General features: G+C 50.4%; 1 protein-coding gene across 3 annotated transcripts in view; it reads left to right on the forward strand.

Moving 5' to 3' along the window:
- The first annotated feature begins 7,460 nt into the window (after window positions 1–7,460).
- UBE2F (ubiquitin conjugating enzyme E2 F (putative)) overlaps window positions 7,461–16,314 on the forward strand; it is an 84,043-nt gene continuing 75,189 nt past the window's right edge. For 2 of the 3 annotated variants that reach the window (XM_054069977.1, XM_054069976.1), the window contains exons 1-2: window positions 7,461–7,614; window positions 11,397–11,530. In XM_054069977.1, coding sequence (XP_053925952.1) covers window positions 11,413–11,530 — 118 coding nt within the window. In that variant the 5' untranslated portion in view covers window positions 7,461–7,614; window positions 11,397–11,412. Of the gene's footprint in view, window positions 7,615–11,396; window positions 11,531–16,314 lie in introns of those variants that run through there. The other variant, XM_009570128.2, reaches the window with a different exon arrangement.

Here is a 16,314-nt window from a genome sequence, read left to right on the forward strand (position 1 = left end):
CACGGCCAAAGTGATGCTCGCATCCTGGTACAGGCTGGGCAAGCCTCTGGATTTGGCCATTTTGGGAGCTCTCAAGAGATCCCTGAATGATTTAACCCCCAAACCAGAGTCTGATGAGTGAAGAGACATGGAAGGCAAGTACCCTGCAGGGATATCATAGAACAGCTAGGTTGGAAAAGATCTTTGAGATCGAGTCCAGCTCTATCTGTTCACGACTAAACCAGATCCCTGCGTCTGTGTCTCCTCCAGGTGCCCAGGGACATGAGGTGCGTCTACCAGTGGCTCAGGTGTAACACAGATGCATCTGCCAAGGACAGGTCACACAAAACCCTTCTGCAGCTGACCTGCATGTAGCCACATGATGTGGTGGTGACCCTTCTGCGCTGTGCCCTGTCACGGGACAGGTATGGAGCACCTGCCTTGAGGGCTCCAGGCTCACCAGCTTTTAGGGCCCATCAGCCTACCGATAAATGGCAAATGTTTAAGTTTGTGTGTTGATTAATAGCAATTGTCTAAGCTCGTATATCTTATAGTAGTATGTGCCTTGAGAGATGTTTTTCTAAGGGGGATCCATTGTCCAAGGAACAGGCATCTCGCAAGATAAGGAAACAGGAAAGCTGCTCTGCTGTGCCAGCAGAAAAGGATCGTGTTTTTTAAAAGTTTGGGCTGCACCCCCCTAAGGTTGAAAGCTTTATCAATGCGGAAGACTTCGAGCCTTCATCTTTGGACCCCAGGAGGGATCCTCATGACCACTCAAAAGACCAACTGTGCATGCGAATGAGGCGTGGAGATACATTAATGATTTCTTGAAAGAGAGTAAATATGTAATACATTTTCGGGAGATGAAATGAAAATGCAGAGATCTGTAACATGAAAGATGTGGTTTTCTTGCTTGGTGTGCATATATTTTTGGAGGAGCAATTCCCCCACATACCCAGCGCTGCTAATAAAGAGAATACCTGCTTAATAATGACTATCCAGTTGTTATTGAGTTATTATCTCAGAATCCTTGCCCAGCCGCACCTAGCCTCCCACTTTGGTGAGGAGTGTTAGAAAGCAAGAGGGCTTTGAAATTCCATTCTTTGAATCACTATAGCACCCATCCCACACAGGCTGCAAGGTTGACCATGAATTTCAGGCCATCTGTGGCCCCTCTGTTTCACAGCCCTGTCCTGTCAGCCCCAGGGCCCGCTGCCACGCTTCCTCCCTGCCCCTCCAGGCATGACTGCTCGAACGCCCGCTGCCCGCAGGGACCAGCCCGCTGGGTGCTGCCGGCGAGGGGCAGTGGGCAGGGGCAGAGCTGGCAGCCAGCGCAGGACGCGGGGTTGCCCAAGGCTCGCTGCCGTGGCCCAGACCCCGCTGACGCAGAGCTCTGTGCCTGCAGGGCTGCTGCGACCATGTGGAGGGCACTGGTGTCTGAGCACAGGTGTGCCGAGAGAGTGCTGTGGGAGCTGCTCGGTGTGCTGGAGGATTGGCCGCTGCACAGGACAGGCATCTCTGATGGGGACAACATGGATGTCTTTGCCCTGGCTCTGAGTTTCTGACCCTTGCCCAACACCAGGGTCGCCTGTTTGGGAGTTTCTCCATCCCTCCCTGCCACTGCACCTCCCTGCCTTCTGCGGTGGGAAGGAAACCTGGCTTAGGGGCAGGATTAGGGGCAGCCTGGCCGCATGCTCCCCCTGCATCTCCTGTGGCCCAGAGCAGCACCTGAGTCTCACTCTCCGACGCTTGGTCCCTGCCACGGGGATGTCTCAGCACTGAGCACTGTCTCTGGGTGTTTTGTTTCCTGCAGGCAACCAGGGTGCTGAGGGAGATCGACCAGCTGCTCTGACACTCATCACGGTTGCAGTTTATCGAGCTTTTCAACTGCCTCTTCCTGCTTCTGCTCTTCCAAGTTTTCTTCATGACAGAGCAGATAGAAGAAGTAGAGACCTTCTGGAGGGAATGCCTCGAGAAAGTCACCCTTCCCAGCAGGTGCTCCATCGCGGTCCTCCCATCCCTCCCATGGTGCTGCTGGTGTGACCTGGGCTTTGCTCTGCACAGATTTGCAGTGCAGATGGTGAAAGTCGTGCTCTGCTGTAGTGTTTGAAGTCAAACATAAGCTTGGCTGAGACACACTCCTCAGTGCTGCAACCCAGCACTACGCGATGGGTCTGCTGGCCAGGGGAGAGCCCCCTTCTCCCTGCTCCCCCTGCCATCTCTCCCATGCAGACAGGGCACTCCACACAATCCCCCTGGTCACTGGAGAGAGGGACTTGTCAGCACGGAATGGCCCAGTGGACTGGAAAGGCCTGGGAGAGGTGGGTGCCCAGGATCATCCACCCCCCAAAGTGCCATCGCCTGCTCCCGCACGGTCCAGGCTGACGGCACAGATCGCGGTCAGTCTGCAGGCAGCCCTAGCGAGGGCAGCACGCCGGGGCAGGGCAGGATGCACCGAGCGCAGGGGCAGAGCCTGGGGTGTGGGAAGGGAAAGGGTTTCCTTAGAAGGGCAGGCAGATTAGTTTTCCAGTCTCCTCTTTAAATCGAGCTTGCTGGTGTTGGGCATTGCCCTTCTCCTTGCGCAGGGTGACGGGGAAAGACCAAGCCACCCTGAGTAAGTCCTGGGAGAGGTTGGCCCACGGCTTCACATGGACACCCTGGGCAGTGGTGCTATCTCCCAGCCTCCGCTGCTCTGCAGGCCTCTCAGGAAATCCTGGCTTTGAGCCACCAAGCTGGTGAAGAATCATCATCTCAGGAAGCTGCTGGAGCACAGGCAGACATGGATGTTTGGCGAGTGCATGGTAAGGATGGCCCTGAAGCCCCTGCCCCAGTGCCCAGTGTGTGGGGCTGTGAGCTGTGCCCCTGCCCACTGCTGCAGCCCATCGCCCCAGGCTGCATCCCACACGGCCTCCCACCAAGTGGGAGAGGCTGTGCCAACCCTTCCCTCCTGTCCCCTCGCGCTCTGTCTGGCAGAGGAGAGGAGCAGAGCAGACGAGTATGCGTGCCAGTCCCTGTCACACCTGCAGAAGTCCCAAGAGACCCTGCCAGATGTGGCCATCAGGTTTCTCGGTGAGCCACAACCGCCGGGGTCCCTCCCTGCCCCGCTGCAGCTTGGCCCCAGCCACGGTGGCAGCACCAGCACCAGGAATGGGCCCTGTGGCTGTGGGTCCCCAAGCGTGCAATGATGTGGGACCCACGGAGCTTCCTGCCGCCCGCTCTCTCCCTCACCCATGGGCGGCACGAGCAGGGAATGCAGAATGAGCTGTGCCGAGGGCAGGAGGGATGGAGCTGGGCTGGTGTGGGGAAGCTGTACTGCTGGGGGCAGCGGGATTTGGGATTGGCTCTGTGTTCCTACTGCACGTTGGCTGGAATGCGAGCAGACAGCAGGAAGAGCTGCAGACCATCTACAACGGTAGGTGAGGGGAGCGTGTCCTGGGGGGGAGAAGGAAAGATGCTGGTCAGGGAGCTGCAATCCCTGCCCGGGCTGGGAGGGGTCTGCTCTGTAACTGGATGAGGGGCAGTGTGGGCGAACCAAAAGAGACTTCAAGAGGACGTGGGGTACTTGCAGTCAGCACCCTCTGGCTGATGCCATTGCCCCTGTTCCCCCATGGCCATGGGAAGAGCTGGGTGGGATGGCCCCGCAGGATGGGTTCCTGGGGTCCCCGCTGTCCCAGGCTCTGACCTTGTCTCTCTTTCTCTCTGTTCCAGCCCCTCAAAGCACGACATGTGATGTCAGTTGATCCATCTCAAACCTGCCTATTCAAACCATCTACGTGATGAGAGCTGCAGAAAGCCTTCCCCTAGATCTAGGCTGCAAGTGCTCCGCAGGACATGGAGGTGGAAGCCTTCTCTCCAGGGCACAGGCTCTAGAGAGAGACAGAGCTTTGAGCAGAGCTGCTGGAGATTTGAGCAGAGTTAATCCCAGGACCCCCATGTGCTCTCCCCTGGATAAACAGTTCTGCTCCTTCCCCTCATCTACGCAAATTGCCTTTGTGGGAACAAACCACAAACCACCTGGTTCCAGAAGCAACGAGGACCCTCAGGAGAGAGTGCCCTCTTTCCAGCAGCTGCCGACAGCGCCGCACATGCCTAGCTGCAAGCGCCAGCCGCTCTGCTAGCCTGTGACAGCAAAAGGAAAGGAGAAGAAAAGCTTTTGCCTCCCAGGCACTGCCCTGCCTCTAAGAACTGCACAGAGAAATCCATCCTCCAGATTCCGGCTGCAGGTGCTGCAAGACCAGCTCTGCAAGGCATGGAGGAGGTGGCCTTCTCTCCAGGTAGAGGCTGGCTGTGCTGCTGGAGCTCTGTGGCGAGCTGATCCTGGGCAATGGGAAGGCCTGAGGGATCGGGGTGGTGAAGGACACTGAAGGGATGTGGTGCTGGATCACCTTCAGGTGTGTTGAGACAGCTGGAGGCCCTGAGGGGATAGGATAGCGGTGGAAATCCTGTGCAGCTGAGGTTGGGAAGCCTTGAGAAGACAGAGTGGCAGGACGCCACAAAGGGCCCCTTCACAGACAACTCGCTCCTTGCCACTCTGCTTTTGTGGTGCTTCCTCAAGGTGTTTCCCACCCCTGCCAAAGATGAACTCGAGGCCAACTGCCAGCAGGATGGTGGGGATACCCCACAGTGTGCCCCAGCTGCCCTGGTGGGGGAGCAGGAGGAGAAGGGCTCCTTAGAGCTGACACACAAAATATATTCACTGCAAATTAAAGCTGGGGTGACTATTTTTGCTCCCTTGCCAAGTGGGGCAGCCTGGTTCTCAGGCGGCTGGAAGCAGGGCTGATGGGGATGGAGATGGGGATGGGCATGGAGACGGAGGAGAATGTGCCTCAGCTGGCCAGTGTTAGCCTAACGCCCATGCTAGCTCTTTGCAGCTGAGGACAAGCCCCGCTGCTTCTCCTGGAGGGTTCTTGCACGTGGGCAAGAAGTTTTTTAGCTTCTCTGCAGGCTCAGGCAGAGGGGAAGGGTAGAAGTGCGATGCTGGGCAGTCAGAGCCTTTCTGAGCACTGCCAAGCGCTTGGATTGTTAACATACAGGGACATTAATGGCAGCTTCCGAGCCTCACTCAGGGAAAAGGAGAGAGGAGTGCTCTTCCCTGCGTTGGTTTTAGTGCAGACACAGAAACAGCAGGTAAGGCAGAAAGTCTTGGGTTTCCTGTGTCTCCCTATGGCCCCGGCGTGTGGAGGCACCTACTGTAGTTCCCACAGAGGCTCTGATCTCTGGCCCCAAGAGAAAAATGCACTGGAAACCAACCCAAAGGAGCAGGTTGGGTGATGCACGCTTAATCTGTGGTGGAGGAGAACTCTCTGTGTGAAGCTCTGCTGGAAAATGATGGGGAAAGTCTTGTGGTAAATCAAGAGGAAAAGGAGCATGAGGGCAAGGATGTGATTCCTGGAAAGGTCACCCCGATCCTTCCGCTTCTTTGCAATTTGTAGCATCACGGGGAAAATAATGGTGTCATGGAAGAGTGAACTGCCAGAGTGAGAAACACAAAGGCCACTGGGGGAAGACAACTCTGTGGGCAAAGAGCACAAAATACCTCGTGGCAGTGGTGACTGCAGCTCCCCTGTAGTGATCGATGGGCAGAAGGTGCCGAGATCTCATCTGCATCAAATCCCAGCCCCTCCGGCTGCTTTTAATTTGCTTTGACAAAGAAAATTTGAAAAACAACCTTCACTTTGAACTGAGGGTGATTCAGGTGCACGTTCATGAGTGGTTGATGAGTTACTGGTTTTAATGCAAAACTCAGGACTTTAAACAAGAGAAACAGGTCAAAAGACAGCTGCTGAAAGCTCCCAGGACTCCAAACTGCCTGAATTAGCAACAATTTGCTGGTGTGGGCACACACAGATTAATTGAGATGATTGCAGTAGGCGCAAAGGCTACAGCAAGCCCTGTGTCTGGGCTTCCCTTCTGAAATTGATACAATATGTGGAATATTTCAGAGTAGAATATTTTGATTTAAGCAAAATCACAGCTAAGTTTCGTCTAAACAATTGTGGTTTTTGAAAGTTACACAGAATGTGTGTCTCATAACATGTTTTCTTTAAAATGGCGTTTCCCAAATATTGTTCCTTGACGATGATAACATTTTGCTTTCAGTATGTTCTGTGCTGAACACAAGTCTCTTTTTCTGTAACCACTTCTATTTGGAGTTTGTATCCATCTTAAAGCCAAAGTCAAGCAGAGAGCTGGAGCCAACTCCAAACTAGCAAGAGTTTTGATTGTTGCAAAGCTTTATAACATTAAAATTAGTCCTTGGAAGGTAACCAAGTATGTATAAGATTTCTGGAAAAATTAATTCCTATGCATGTAAGCAGGAAATAAATTCTGCAACAGCTCTTGTCTCGCTGCACACGATTGATGGCCAGCCCCGATAAAGCTTTCTAAAACTCCAAACAGTCTTATTCTTATTTGCTGACATTTTCCATATCAAAATCACGCTGATTTTTCTTTTTCCCCTGCTCTTAATCACATCACCCTAGTGACTACTGATCATTAATACCAACACCCTACAAGGGGAGAGAAAGCAGAACCCTGGAATATTTTGGATTGGAAGAGACCTCAAAGCCCACCCAGTTCTAACCCCAAGATTTTCTTCCCAAGCTCTCAGCTCAATCACCCCTCTTTCAGCTTCAAACCGTTCCTCCTTGTCCTATTCGTGCCCTTCCTGATCATGAGCCCTTCCCCAGGCTTCCTGCAGCCTCTTTCAGCACTGGAAGCTACTCTATGGTCTCCAATAAGACGGCACTTGTGCTGAAGTAAGGCCCTTCCCGCTGGCATGGGGGCTGATTCCCCTCAGGAACAGCGAGACCCTTCTCCCAGCCCAAAGCCCACCCTGCCCACCCCTAACAGAGACACAAAATGGCGCCGCCTCCTCAGGGTGGCGGGAGGGGAACGCGCCACCGCCCCAAGTCTCGCGACAACGAGGCGGGCACGCGCCCCTGTGAACCAGCCTTCCTCAAATCTCGCGAGAACTCGATGGGCGTACTCCCTCTCCTCACCTCACCCTAAGTCAATTCTCGCGAGAACTCCGGGGGAGGGGGGGAAGCGCTCTTCCCGCCGCCGATGACGCAGCCAAACTCTCGCGAGAACTCAGCAGGGACGGTCTCCTATAGGCCAAAGTCTCGCGAGATTTTGGCTGGCAAGTTCTCTTAGCTCGAACTCTCGCGAGAACTCGGCTGGCACATTTTCGTAGCCCCTATACGTAAAGAATTTCTTCACGATGACAGCGACGAGGCACTGGGACAGGTTGCCCAGGGAGGTTATGGCTGCCCTATCCTTGGAGGTGCTCAAGGCCAAGCTGGTAGCCTGGTCCAGTGGGAGGCAGAGGAGTTGGAACCAGATGGGCTTTGAGGTCCTTTCCAACCCAAACTATGATTCTATGAGATTCTCGCGAGATTTCGACCGGCACGGTGGTTTAGCCGAAACTCTCGCGGGAACTCGGTTGGCACTGTTCCCTGGGCTGAAGTCTCGCGAGATCTGAACGGTCCCGCGCGCCCCCCTCCCACTCTCAGCTCTCGCGAGAGTTGGCGGCGCGGGGCGGGCGCAGGGCGGGCGGAGCGGAGCCGCCCCTGCCCCGGGCCAGCCCCGGGGATGGTGTTGGCCGCGGGAGCCGGGCCCTGACGCCGTGCTCAGGTAGGTTTAATTCCCTCGTCTTATCACCTCGGTACCGAGGTAGCCCCTCCCGCTTCGCCCCGCTGCCCCCGCATCGCCCGAGGCGGCGCCAGCCGCCGGGCTTCGGCGCCTCAGGGGTATTGAGGGGGGGGTGAGGCTTCATTTAAGCCCCCGGGAAGCTGCTGCTTAATACTTTCATTAATGACGTAGACAGCGAGATCGAGGGCAGTCTCCGGCAGTTTGCAGGTGACCCCAAGCTGAGCGGGGCAGTTCTCATGCCAGAAGGACGTGATGTGATCCAGAGGGACCTGGACAGGCTGGAGGAGTGGGGCTGGATGAGCCTCATGAGGGTCAACAAGGCCAAGTGCGAGGTCCTGCGCCTGGGTCGGGGCTATCTGCGGCTTCAGTACAGTCTCGGGGACGATGTGATTGAGAGCAGTCCTGAGGAGAAGGACTTGGGGGTGCTGAGGCATGAGAAGCTCAACATAAGCTGGTGATGTGGGCTCATAGGCCAGCAACCCAACATATCCTGGGCTGCATCCAAAGCAGTGGGACCAGCAGGGCGAGGCAGGGGATTCTGCCACTCTGCTCTGCGCTAGTGAGACACCACTTGGAGTATTGGGCCCAGTTTTGGAATTTCCAACATCACGCGGATATGGAGCTGTTGGAGTGTGTCCAGAGGAAGCCGTGGAGATGATCTGAAAGCTGGAGCACCTCTGCTATGAGGACAGGCTGAGAGAGTTGGGCTTGTTCAGCCTGGAGAAGAGAAGGTTGTGGGGAGATCTTAGAACAGCTTCTTTTACTGCAAGGGGCTCCAGGAAAGCTGTGGAGGGGCTTTTAGCACACACTTGGACTGATAGGATGAGGAGCAATGTCTTTAAATTGGAATGGGGAAGATTTAGATTAGACATTAGGAAGAAATTCTTCATGCTGAGGGTGGTGAGATCCTGGCCCAGTTTGCCCAGAGAAGTGATGGCTGCCCCTTCCCTGGAGGAGTTCAAGGCCAGGTTGGATGGGGCTTTGAGCATCCTGGGCCAGTGGGGGGTGTCCCTGCTCATGGCAAGGAGTTGGAACTGGATGGGCTTTGAGGTCTCTTCCAACCCAAACCATTCTGTGATTCTGTGAAATGCACACAGGAGGTGAAGTGCAGGTTCTCGATACAGAGGATGATTAAACGTGAAGTAAGGTAGCCAGGAAACTGGTGGAGTTTTTATTTCTTGGTATCTTTAAATCAGGATAAATTGGGGTATAAGTTACACGAACAAATGTATTTTTTTCCTATCTTAAATTTGATGAAGCTTTTATTGTAGATGAGTCATCACAGTTTGTGAGCGTAAGGGAACGTGCTGGTTTGTGGTTATTTGGAAAGGCAGTGTTTCTGGGGTTCAGGATCTGTGTTGCTCCAAGTAAATGTGTGCAGGCATTTTGATTTTGTAATGGGGATAGAGGCAGTTAAAGGGTATAGGATGTAACATGATCACAGCCTGAGTGTCACAGAATAGCACTGATTAAGATACTCTGATCTGGGTGTAATGGCAACAACAGATTCTTCATTACAAAGGTAATGCTGTTGAAACTTTTCATGTTTTTCCCCAGCGGCAGGGCAGTCCCTTGAGAGGAGCGGGATCCCTCCTGGGGCTCTCCTGCCTCCCCAGTCTCCCCAGCCCCTTGAGAGGAGCAGGTGGGCTTCCAGGGCTCTCTTGCCTTCCTGGTCCTCTCCGGACCAGGAAGGAGAAGTTTGGGGCCTTCCTCACCGGGCTCCGTTGATGAAATTCAGGGTACAGCTGGAGTGAAGCATCCCTTTTCCACACTGGTCACACTTCTCTCTGGTTTTCTAGGACCAGCAGTGAGGAAACACATCTAGAAAGGTACTTAGATATTCAATTCCCATTGAAGTTGATTTCATTTGGACTTGGCACCTGAAAGGAGGGATTTGAGGAGGGGATGAGTTGGGGAGTGGAGCCTGCAGTTCACAGTTTTCTTTTGTCTCCTTTTAGGACCCTGTGTCCTCACTTCCCAGGCCCCTCTGCTTCCCTCTCCTTCCTTTTTTTTTTTTTTTTAATCTCAGCTGTTGTCTTTCTCTTCTCCAAGGGAAAAAGGACACCTTTTTGTCTGCTTTTTCATTCTTTCTCTGGGGTACTGGGAGAAAACAAATCTCCTGAACATTTCAGTTGAGCAAGTGGGATTTATGTTTGCCCTAGATTTTACTTTTTTATTTTCTTGATCTTGGAGCTAGCATGCATACTTGTCAACTTCAGAGGACTCTTGCCAGAGTTTCACTGTTAGGTACTGTTGTGAAATACAGTTGTGCTTTTCTTTTCAGTTTTAAACCTCTTTACTCACTTATCTGGTATGTTCTTATCAACATCCAAGCGTCATGTCAGTAGTTTAATTTCTTCTTCCTGCCCCTTTGCCAGTATTTTGGTGTTTGCTTGATATTTCTTATAGATCTGTCAGCTTTCTCACAACCTCGGGAAAGCACAGGAAGGCCCTCTTTTACAGATTTAGTGACCGAATTGGCAGGCCAGAGGCTTTATCTTGGGTTATCTCTGGAGGAAAAAGAAATGAACAAGAGAAGTCACTGCTGTTGCAGTGGACCTGTTAGACTTCAGGGCTTGCTTACAAGAAGGAAAGAAACATGGAGATTATACATAGAGCTTAAACTAACAGATAAATCTTGTATTGAGTCCTGTCTTTTTATAGTGTGGTCCTCTCCATCTCAGTGATTTTATCATTTGCCTTATGAATCTCCCTGCTGATTCTCTATTTTATACCAATAGAGCTGAAGAGTATCTGTTTTTATCTTGGTTAGTGCTGCATCATACCTGTCTGCTCCTCTGTGCAAATTAGTTTGTGTAAAGGCTGCATGCTGAATTCTTAAAACCTTTTTGCCCATTTTTCTTGAATTAACTCATATGACTAAAGGATAAACATTTCTCCTGTCATTTGGGGGGGGAGCTGAAGGGTGTGGATCTTGTCAGCATTGTGTTGGTTTTGGCCAAACTGTTATGAAGAATGAGTTGCCTTCAACTAGGAGTGGTGTCAAGCTGTATTGAGCCACGACAGACTTAATGTTTTGGTTTATGACTTTGTTTTTCTGTCCACCTCTTATTATAATTTATTTATCCGTGCAGTTATCTTCTGTAGTGGAGGGCTGACATGGCAGAAGATCTCTTCATTTCTGTTATCCAGTCTCTGTTGCTTTGCACTGTGAAGGGTTACTGTCGTGCAGCTGCATAGGTAATTGCACTGTTTGCAGCTTAAATCCCTTTCCTTTCCTCTGTCCTCGTAGCTGAGTCAAAGCTTCCTTGTGTTAGAGAGTTCTTCCAGTAACCCATCCCCTCCCCTTCCTGCCTTTTTTTGGCCAGCCAAAAAGTATCTGTGAATATTGTGATGTGAAGCATGGATGAGCAGTTTGTGTGGCCGGAGATCTGATGGGGGTCTTTTCACAGCAGATCTTTGGAAGGAGGGATGTCAAGATGTGCTTTACTGCATAGATGGGGCAGTGAAAAAGGATTGTAAACAATGATGAAAGGCTGACCTTTCTCCAGTGAAACTGAACTTCCTCTTGGCCCAACAGACTGTAACTCTCTTAGTATTCATATCTGAAATAAACTCATTCTTCAAGTGCTCTAGTCCGGCCTTGTCTTTAATCGCAGTCATTTTAACTGCATGTGTCATGTGCTTTGTTTGATTCCTAAGAGTATGATGGCAGTTGTTGAATAAGGAACTGGGTTTTGTAATCCCCCCGTGCCGTGGTGCTTCACCTGGTAGCTGACTTTGTTCTCCTGTTTGTGTTTCAGGTTGACGACAGCAGTAATGCTAACTCTGGCAAGCAAGTTGAAGCGGGATGATGGTGTCAGAGGACCCCGTGCATCCAATCCAGCTTCTGATTCAACTCGGAGGGTGTCTGTTCGAGATAAATTACTTGTTAAAGGTGAAAGGAGTTTATATTTAAGTATTTCAGCATTTTCAGTTTGCAGGTGTTGCTGATACACAATATTAAATTGCATGTAAAGTGATTTCCAGAAGAATTTTTGAGATCACTTGTGACTTACCTCATGATTTATTCAGTAGGGTATGTATTGATGTGTGTTACATCTCTAGCCCCTCCTCGTAGGACAAGTGTGTCATTGAAAATGTGAAACATAAAGAGCCTCCTCCTTACCTTACTGAAGAATTGATCCGTTGTTGGAAACTATCATTGATTACAATGTTATGAAAAAAAGTTATCATGTGCCTCTAAGTGTGTAGGAGAGGAACATAAAATTTGACTTGACAGAACGGTATTTTTGAGCAAAAGCATAACTGACCGTGACAGGAAAATCAATCCTAAAAGTGACATCGGTGTCTTGGTCATCTCTGATGGGTAGATCAGAAGCAGTGAACCTTAAAAAGGTTAAAAATAACAACACAAAGAAGTGTATTTCATAGTCCCAGATTCACTGTAAGTTGGGTATGGAGTAGAGAATAAAAAAAGCAACAATGATTTTTGTAGCACGATACAGTCTGTTCTGGGCTCTACTGTAAGTTGTTACTAGCTGTTACTAGCTGGTTAGACAATAGTTTGCATTGCAATTGGTGCTGCCCCAGCGCACTGGGAAGTGCCTCAGCTGAACTGCAGGAACATTATGTTCACAATTTTCTCTCTGCGTTGGTCTAAGGACAAGGAGTTTTAATTCACTTTGAACCCTGATGTGATAACTCTCACAAAGTGCTTGCTTTAGACTTTTGGAAATCCTCAGTTAGCTCCATTTCTGAGGGGGGAAGATACCAAGTGGGAGCAATAAGCTCTTTAACCAGACTAAGCTACAAAGCCACATTACTAAATATATATAATCTGAGATTTTCATTAACTTACAAGTGTAGACTTGAGGGCAAAATAGCAGTATAATATAGAAACGCTTCAACTACAATGTCTGATGTAGTGTGAAGTGTCATAAGAAATTTTACTGTACCCTTAGTAAAAGCAGTCATGCTTTTCACTTTAATGACTAAAACCTTGCGTATCTCTGCAGGCAAAGAACAGAATGTGAGCAACAGCAAATCAGTGTTGTCACTGTAATTGCTGTGGCCACCGTTAGTTAACCAGTGCAGAGTCAGTATTGAGCGCATCGAGTCCCAGACTGACAAATGGCTAGACAAAAGGCCAAGGCGCAGCTGGAGCTGAACTTGGTAAGGGAAGTAAGGACTGACAAGAAGGGCTTTTACAGGTACCTCAATCAAAAGAAGAAGGTCAAAGAGAACATACCCCCAGTGATGGTTGGAAATGATGATCGCATGTCAACAGATGAGGAGAAGGCTGAGGTACTTAACAACTATTTTGCCTCAGTCTTCATTAATAACCGCTCTCCTCACCCCTCACGGGTCATGGGAAAGCATGATGGTGACCAGGGGGGTAAACCCTCTCCCACAGTAGAGGAGGATCAGGTTCGTGACCACTTGAGGAACACGAACATATCTAAGTCTATGGGATCTGATGAGATGCATCCCAGAGTCCTGAGGGAATTGGCAGATGTGGTTGCCAAGCTACCCTCTGTGATATTTGAAAAGTCATGGCAGTCAGGAGAAGTCCCTGGTGACTGGAAGAATGGTAACATTGTGCCCATTTTTAGAAAGGGTAAAAAAGACCAGGCTGAGAACTACCGATCTGTCAGCCTCACCTCTGTGCCTGGGAAGATCATGGAACAGATCCCCCTAGAAGCTATGCTAAAGTATGTGGAGGCCATGGAGATAATTAATTGCAGCCAGCATGGCTTCGCCAGGTGCGAATCCTGAATAACTAAGTTAGTGGCTTTCTATGATGACGTAACTGCAGCAGTGGACACAGGTAAACTGACGGATGTGATTTATCTAGACTTCTGTAAAGCCTTTGAAACGGTCTCCACAATATCCTTCTCTCTAGGTTGGAGAGAGATGAATTTGATGGGTGGTCAGTACAGTGGATAAGAAACTGGTTGAATGGTCATATTCAAAGAGTGGTGGTCATTGACTCCAAGTCCAGATGGAGATCCGTGATGAGTGGTGTCCCTCAGGGGTCCGTACTGGGACCGGTGCTGTTCAATATCTTTATCAATGATGCTGACAGCGAGATTGAGTGCACCCTCAGCAAATTTGCAGATGACACCAAGCTGAGCGGTGTAGGTGCCACACCAGAAGGACAGGATGTCATCCAGAGGGACCTGGACAGGCTTTAGAAGTGGGGCTGCGTGAACCTCATGAGGTTGAACAAGGCCAAGTGTAAGGTCCTGCACCTGGGTTGGAGCAATCCCCATTTCAGTGCACGATGGGAGATAATGTGATTGAGAGCAGCCCTGAGGAGAAGGACTTGGAGGTGCTGGGGGATGAGAAGCTCGCCACGGGCTGGCAGTTTGTGCTCACAGCCCAAGCAGCCAACGTATGCTGAGCTGCATCAAAAGAAGCGTGGCCAGCAGGGCAAGGGAAGTGATTCTGCCCCTTTATTTCGCTCTTGTGAGACCTCATCTAGAGTTCTGTGTCCATTTCTGGAATGCTCTGTGTAAGAAGGAGATGGGGTTGTTGGAACGGGTCCAGAGGAGGGCTACGATGATGATCGGAGGGCTGGAGCACCTTCCATATGAGAACAGGCTGAGAGAGTTGGGCTTGTTCAGCCTGGAGAAGAGAAGGCTCAGAGGAGGTCTTATAATGACCTTCCAGTACCTGAAGGGGCCCTACGAGAAAGCTGGAGAGGGACTGTTCATAAAGACTTGTGGTGATAGGACGAGGGGCAATGGGTATAAACTGGAGAGGGGCAGATATAGACTGGACATTAGGAAGAATTTCTTCACCACGGGAGTGATGAGACACTGGCGCAGGTTGTGAAGGGAAGTTGTGGCTGCCCCATCCCTGGAGGTGTTCAAGGCTTAGGTTGGATGGGCCTTGGGCAGCCTGATCCAGTGGGATGTCCCTGCCCATGTCAGGGGGGTTGGAACTAGGTGATCTTTAAGTTCACTTCCGACCCTAATGATTCTATGATTCTATGAAATGTTAAAGACAGGCCTCTGCCGGCATCCTTCTGATGCATGCAAGTGTTGGATTGTGATGTGACTGTGTGTGAAAGTCACATCACATGTCGCTCCCAAAAGAGTTGTAGCGTCTGTCAGTCCAGTTAGAATGTTTTCTGGACTGAAATTGGAATTGACAGTAGTACAGCACTTCTACTGAAAGCAAGAGGGAAATCTAGCATGAACAAGACTTGTTGAGGGTATTATCTTTAAGCTAAATGTAGGCTGTTGAATTACAAAAGTTTCAAGACTTGCTCCAGCTCTTTAAGACACATCAGCTGCAGCAGCCTGAGTAGAGAGGGACATCTGATGTTGACTTTTTTTATTTCACGTATGGATCTGCAGGAATGAGTTTGATAGGGCGTGTAGAGCTGCCTGCTAAAGGTGTGTGTGCCGCAGTGATGCTGTTGCAGCTGGGCCAGCACTAGTGCCTTTTACCACTTGATTGGATGGAACTGTGATAGCGTGGGGTACACTCCACTTCAGACAAAGCTGGTGGGAGACTGTAAGAGTTGTTGCAAGTAGAAGTTGTTGCTGATGGTTTGTTTAGACCTGAAGTATCACAGATGAAGATGACAGTTGCAGGATGTCTGAAAGGCTATGGTCAAGCCTCTGGCGACTGAATTAACAAATAATCTGTTCTACAAAAAATAGAAATCCTGGTCATGATTAAGTAAGGAAGGAGGAGGAGAAGATGAGAAAAGGCCTGGCACGTGCTGTCCTTGTTTGCCTCAGCTGAGATTGGTGCTGGTTCTGTGGTACCTGCTAGTGGTGTTAGAACTGGTGGCTTTATTCTACTGTACAAAACTTCTGAGGTGAAAGAACAAGGGGCATTGAGAACAAGAAATCTCAATGACGGCTGTGTTCTTTCTGTAGCACATCTGGTTCCTTTTTGCCCTCAAGGCTTCTGAGTCAGTAGGAGAAGAGCAGGCAGCTGGGCTGTGCGGCGTCCTTCACAGCAGTGTACACACACAGAAAGAATCAGAATGTTTTGGGTTGGAAGAGGCCTCGAAGGTCATCCAGTTCCAACCTCCTGTAATGGGCAGAGGCACCTGCCGCTGGATCAGGATGCTCAGAGCCCCATCCAACCTGGCCTTGAACAGCTCTAGGGATGGAGCAACCACAACTTCCCTGGGCAACCTGTCTCAGTGCCTCTCCACCCTCGTTGAGAAGAAATCCTTCCTAATGCCTAATCTAACTCTTCCCCCTTCCAATTTAAAGTGTGGTGGACTGTGCTGGACACTCAGCTAGGAGTGACTTTTGGCACAGTACCCTACTTCCTGGCTGGCCCTGAGCGCTGGCAATAGTCTATGAACCAAGGTCAGATAGCCATTTGCCTCCTGGAACGATGATGTTGATGTGCTGGAGAGATACTCCCCTATTCCTGGTCTGCAGTAAGTTCTGATAACGTTAGAAATTCTGCCGACAGATGCCTGCCAGGTTTGCTAGAGGTATCACTCAGACACAGTGTTGGGATTTTATCTGGAGGTAAATTAAAGGCAGCCTTGTTTGTGTTGATAGGGAGTCCAGGCCAGGGAGGCATTACACAATCTCTTTGAAGGCTGCGTTGTCACACCGATAAATCGGCAGTGCTTGAATGTGTCATGTACACTGACTGGGAAACGAATCTGTGCTGGTTTGATGAAGGGCTAGATGGCCATGACCCCAGACACTGATAAGTGTAGGTGATGCTTCCAAA

This window comes from Cuculus canorus, chromosome 6, assembly GCF_017976375.1.
Source record: "Cuculus canorus isolate bCucCan1 chromosome 6, bCucCan1.pri, whole genome shotgun sequence".
NCBI classification, from domain to species: domain Eukaryota; kingdom Metazoa; phylum Chordata; class Aves; order Cuculiformes; family Cuculidae; genus Cuculus; species Cuculus canorus.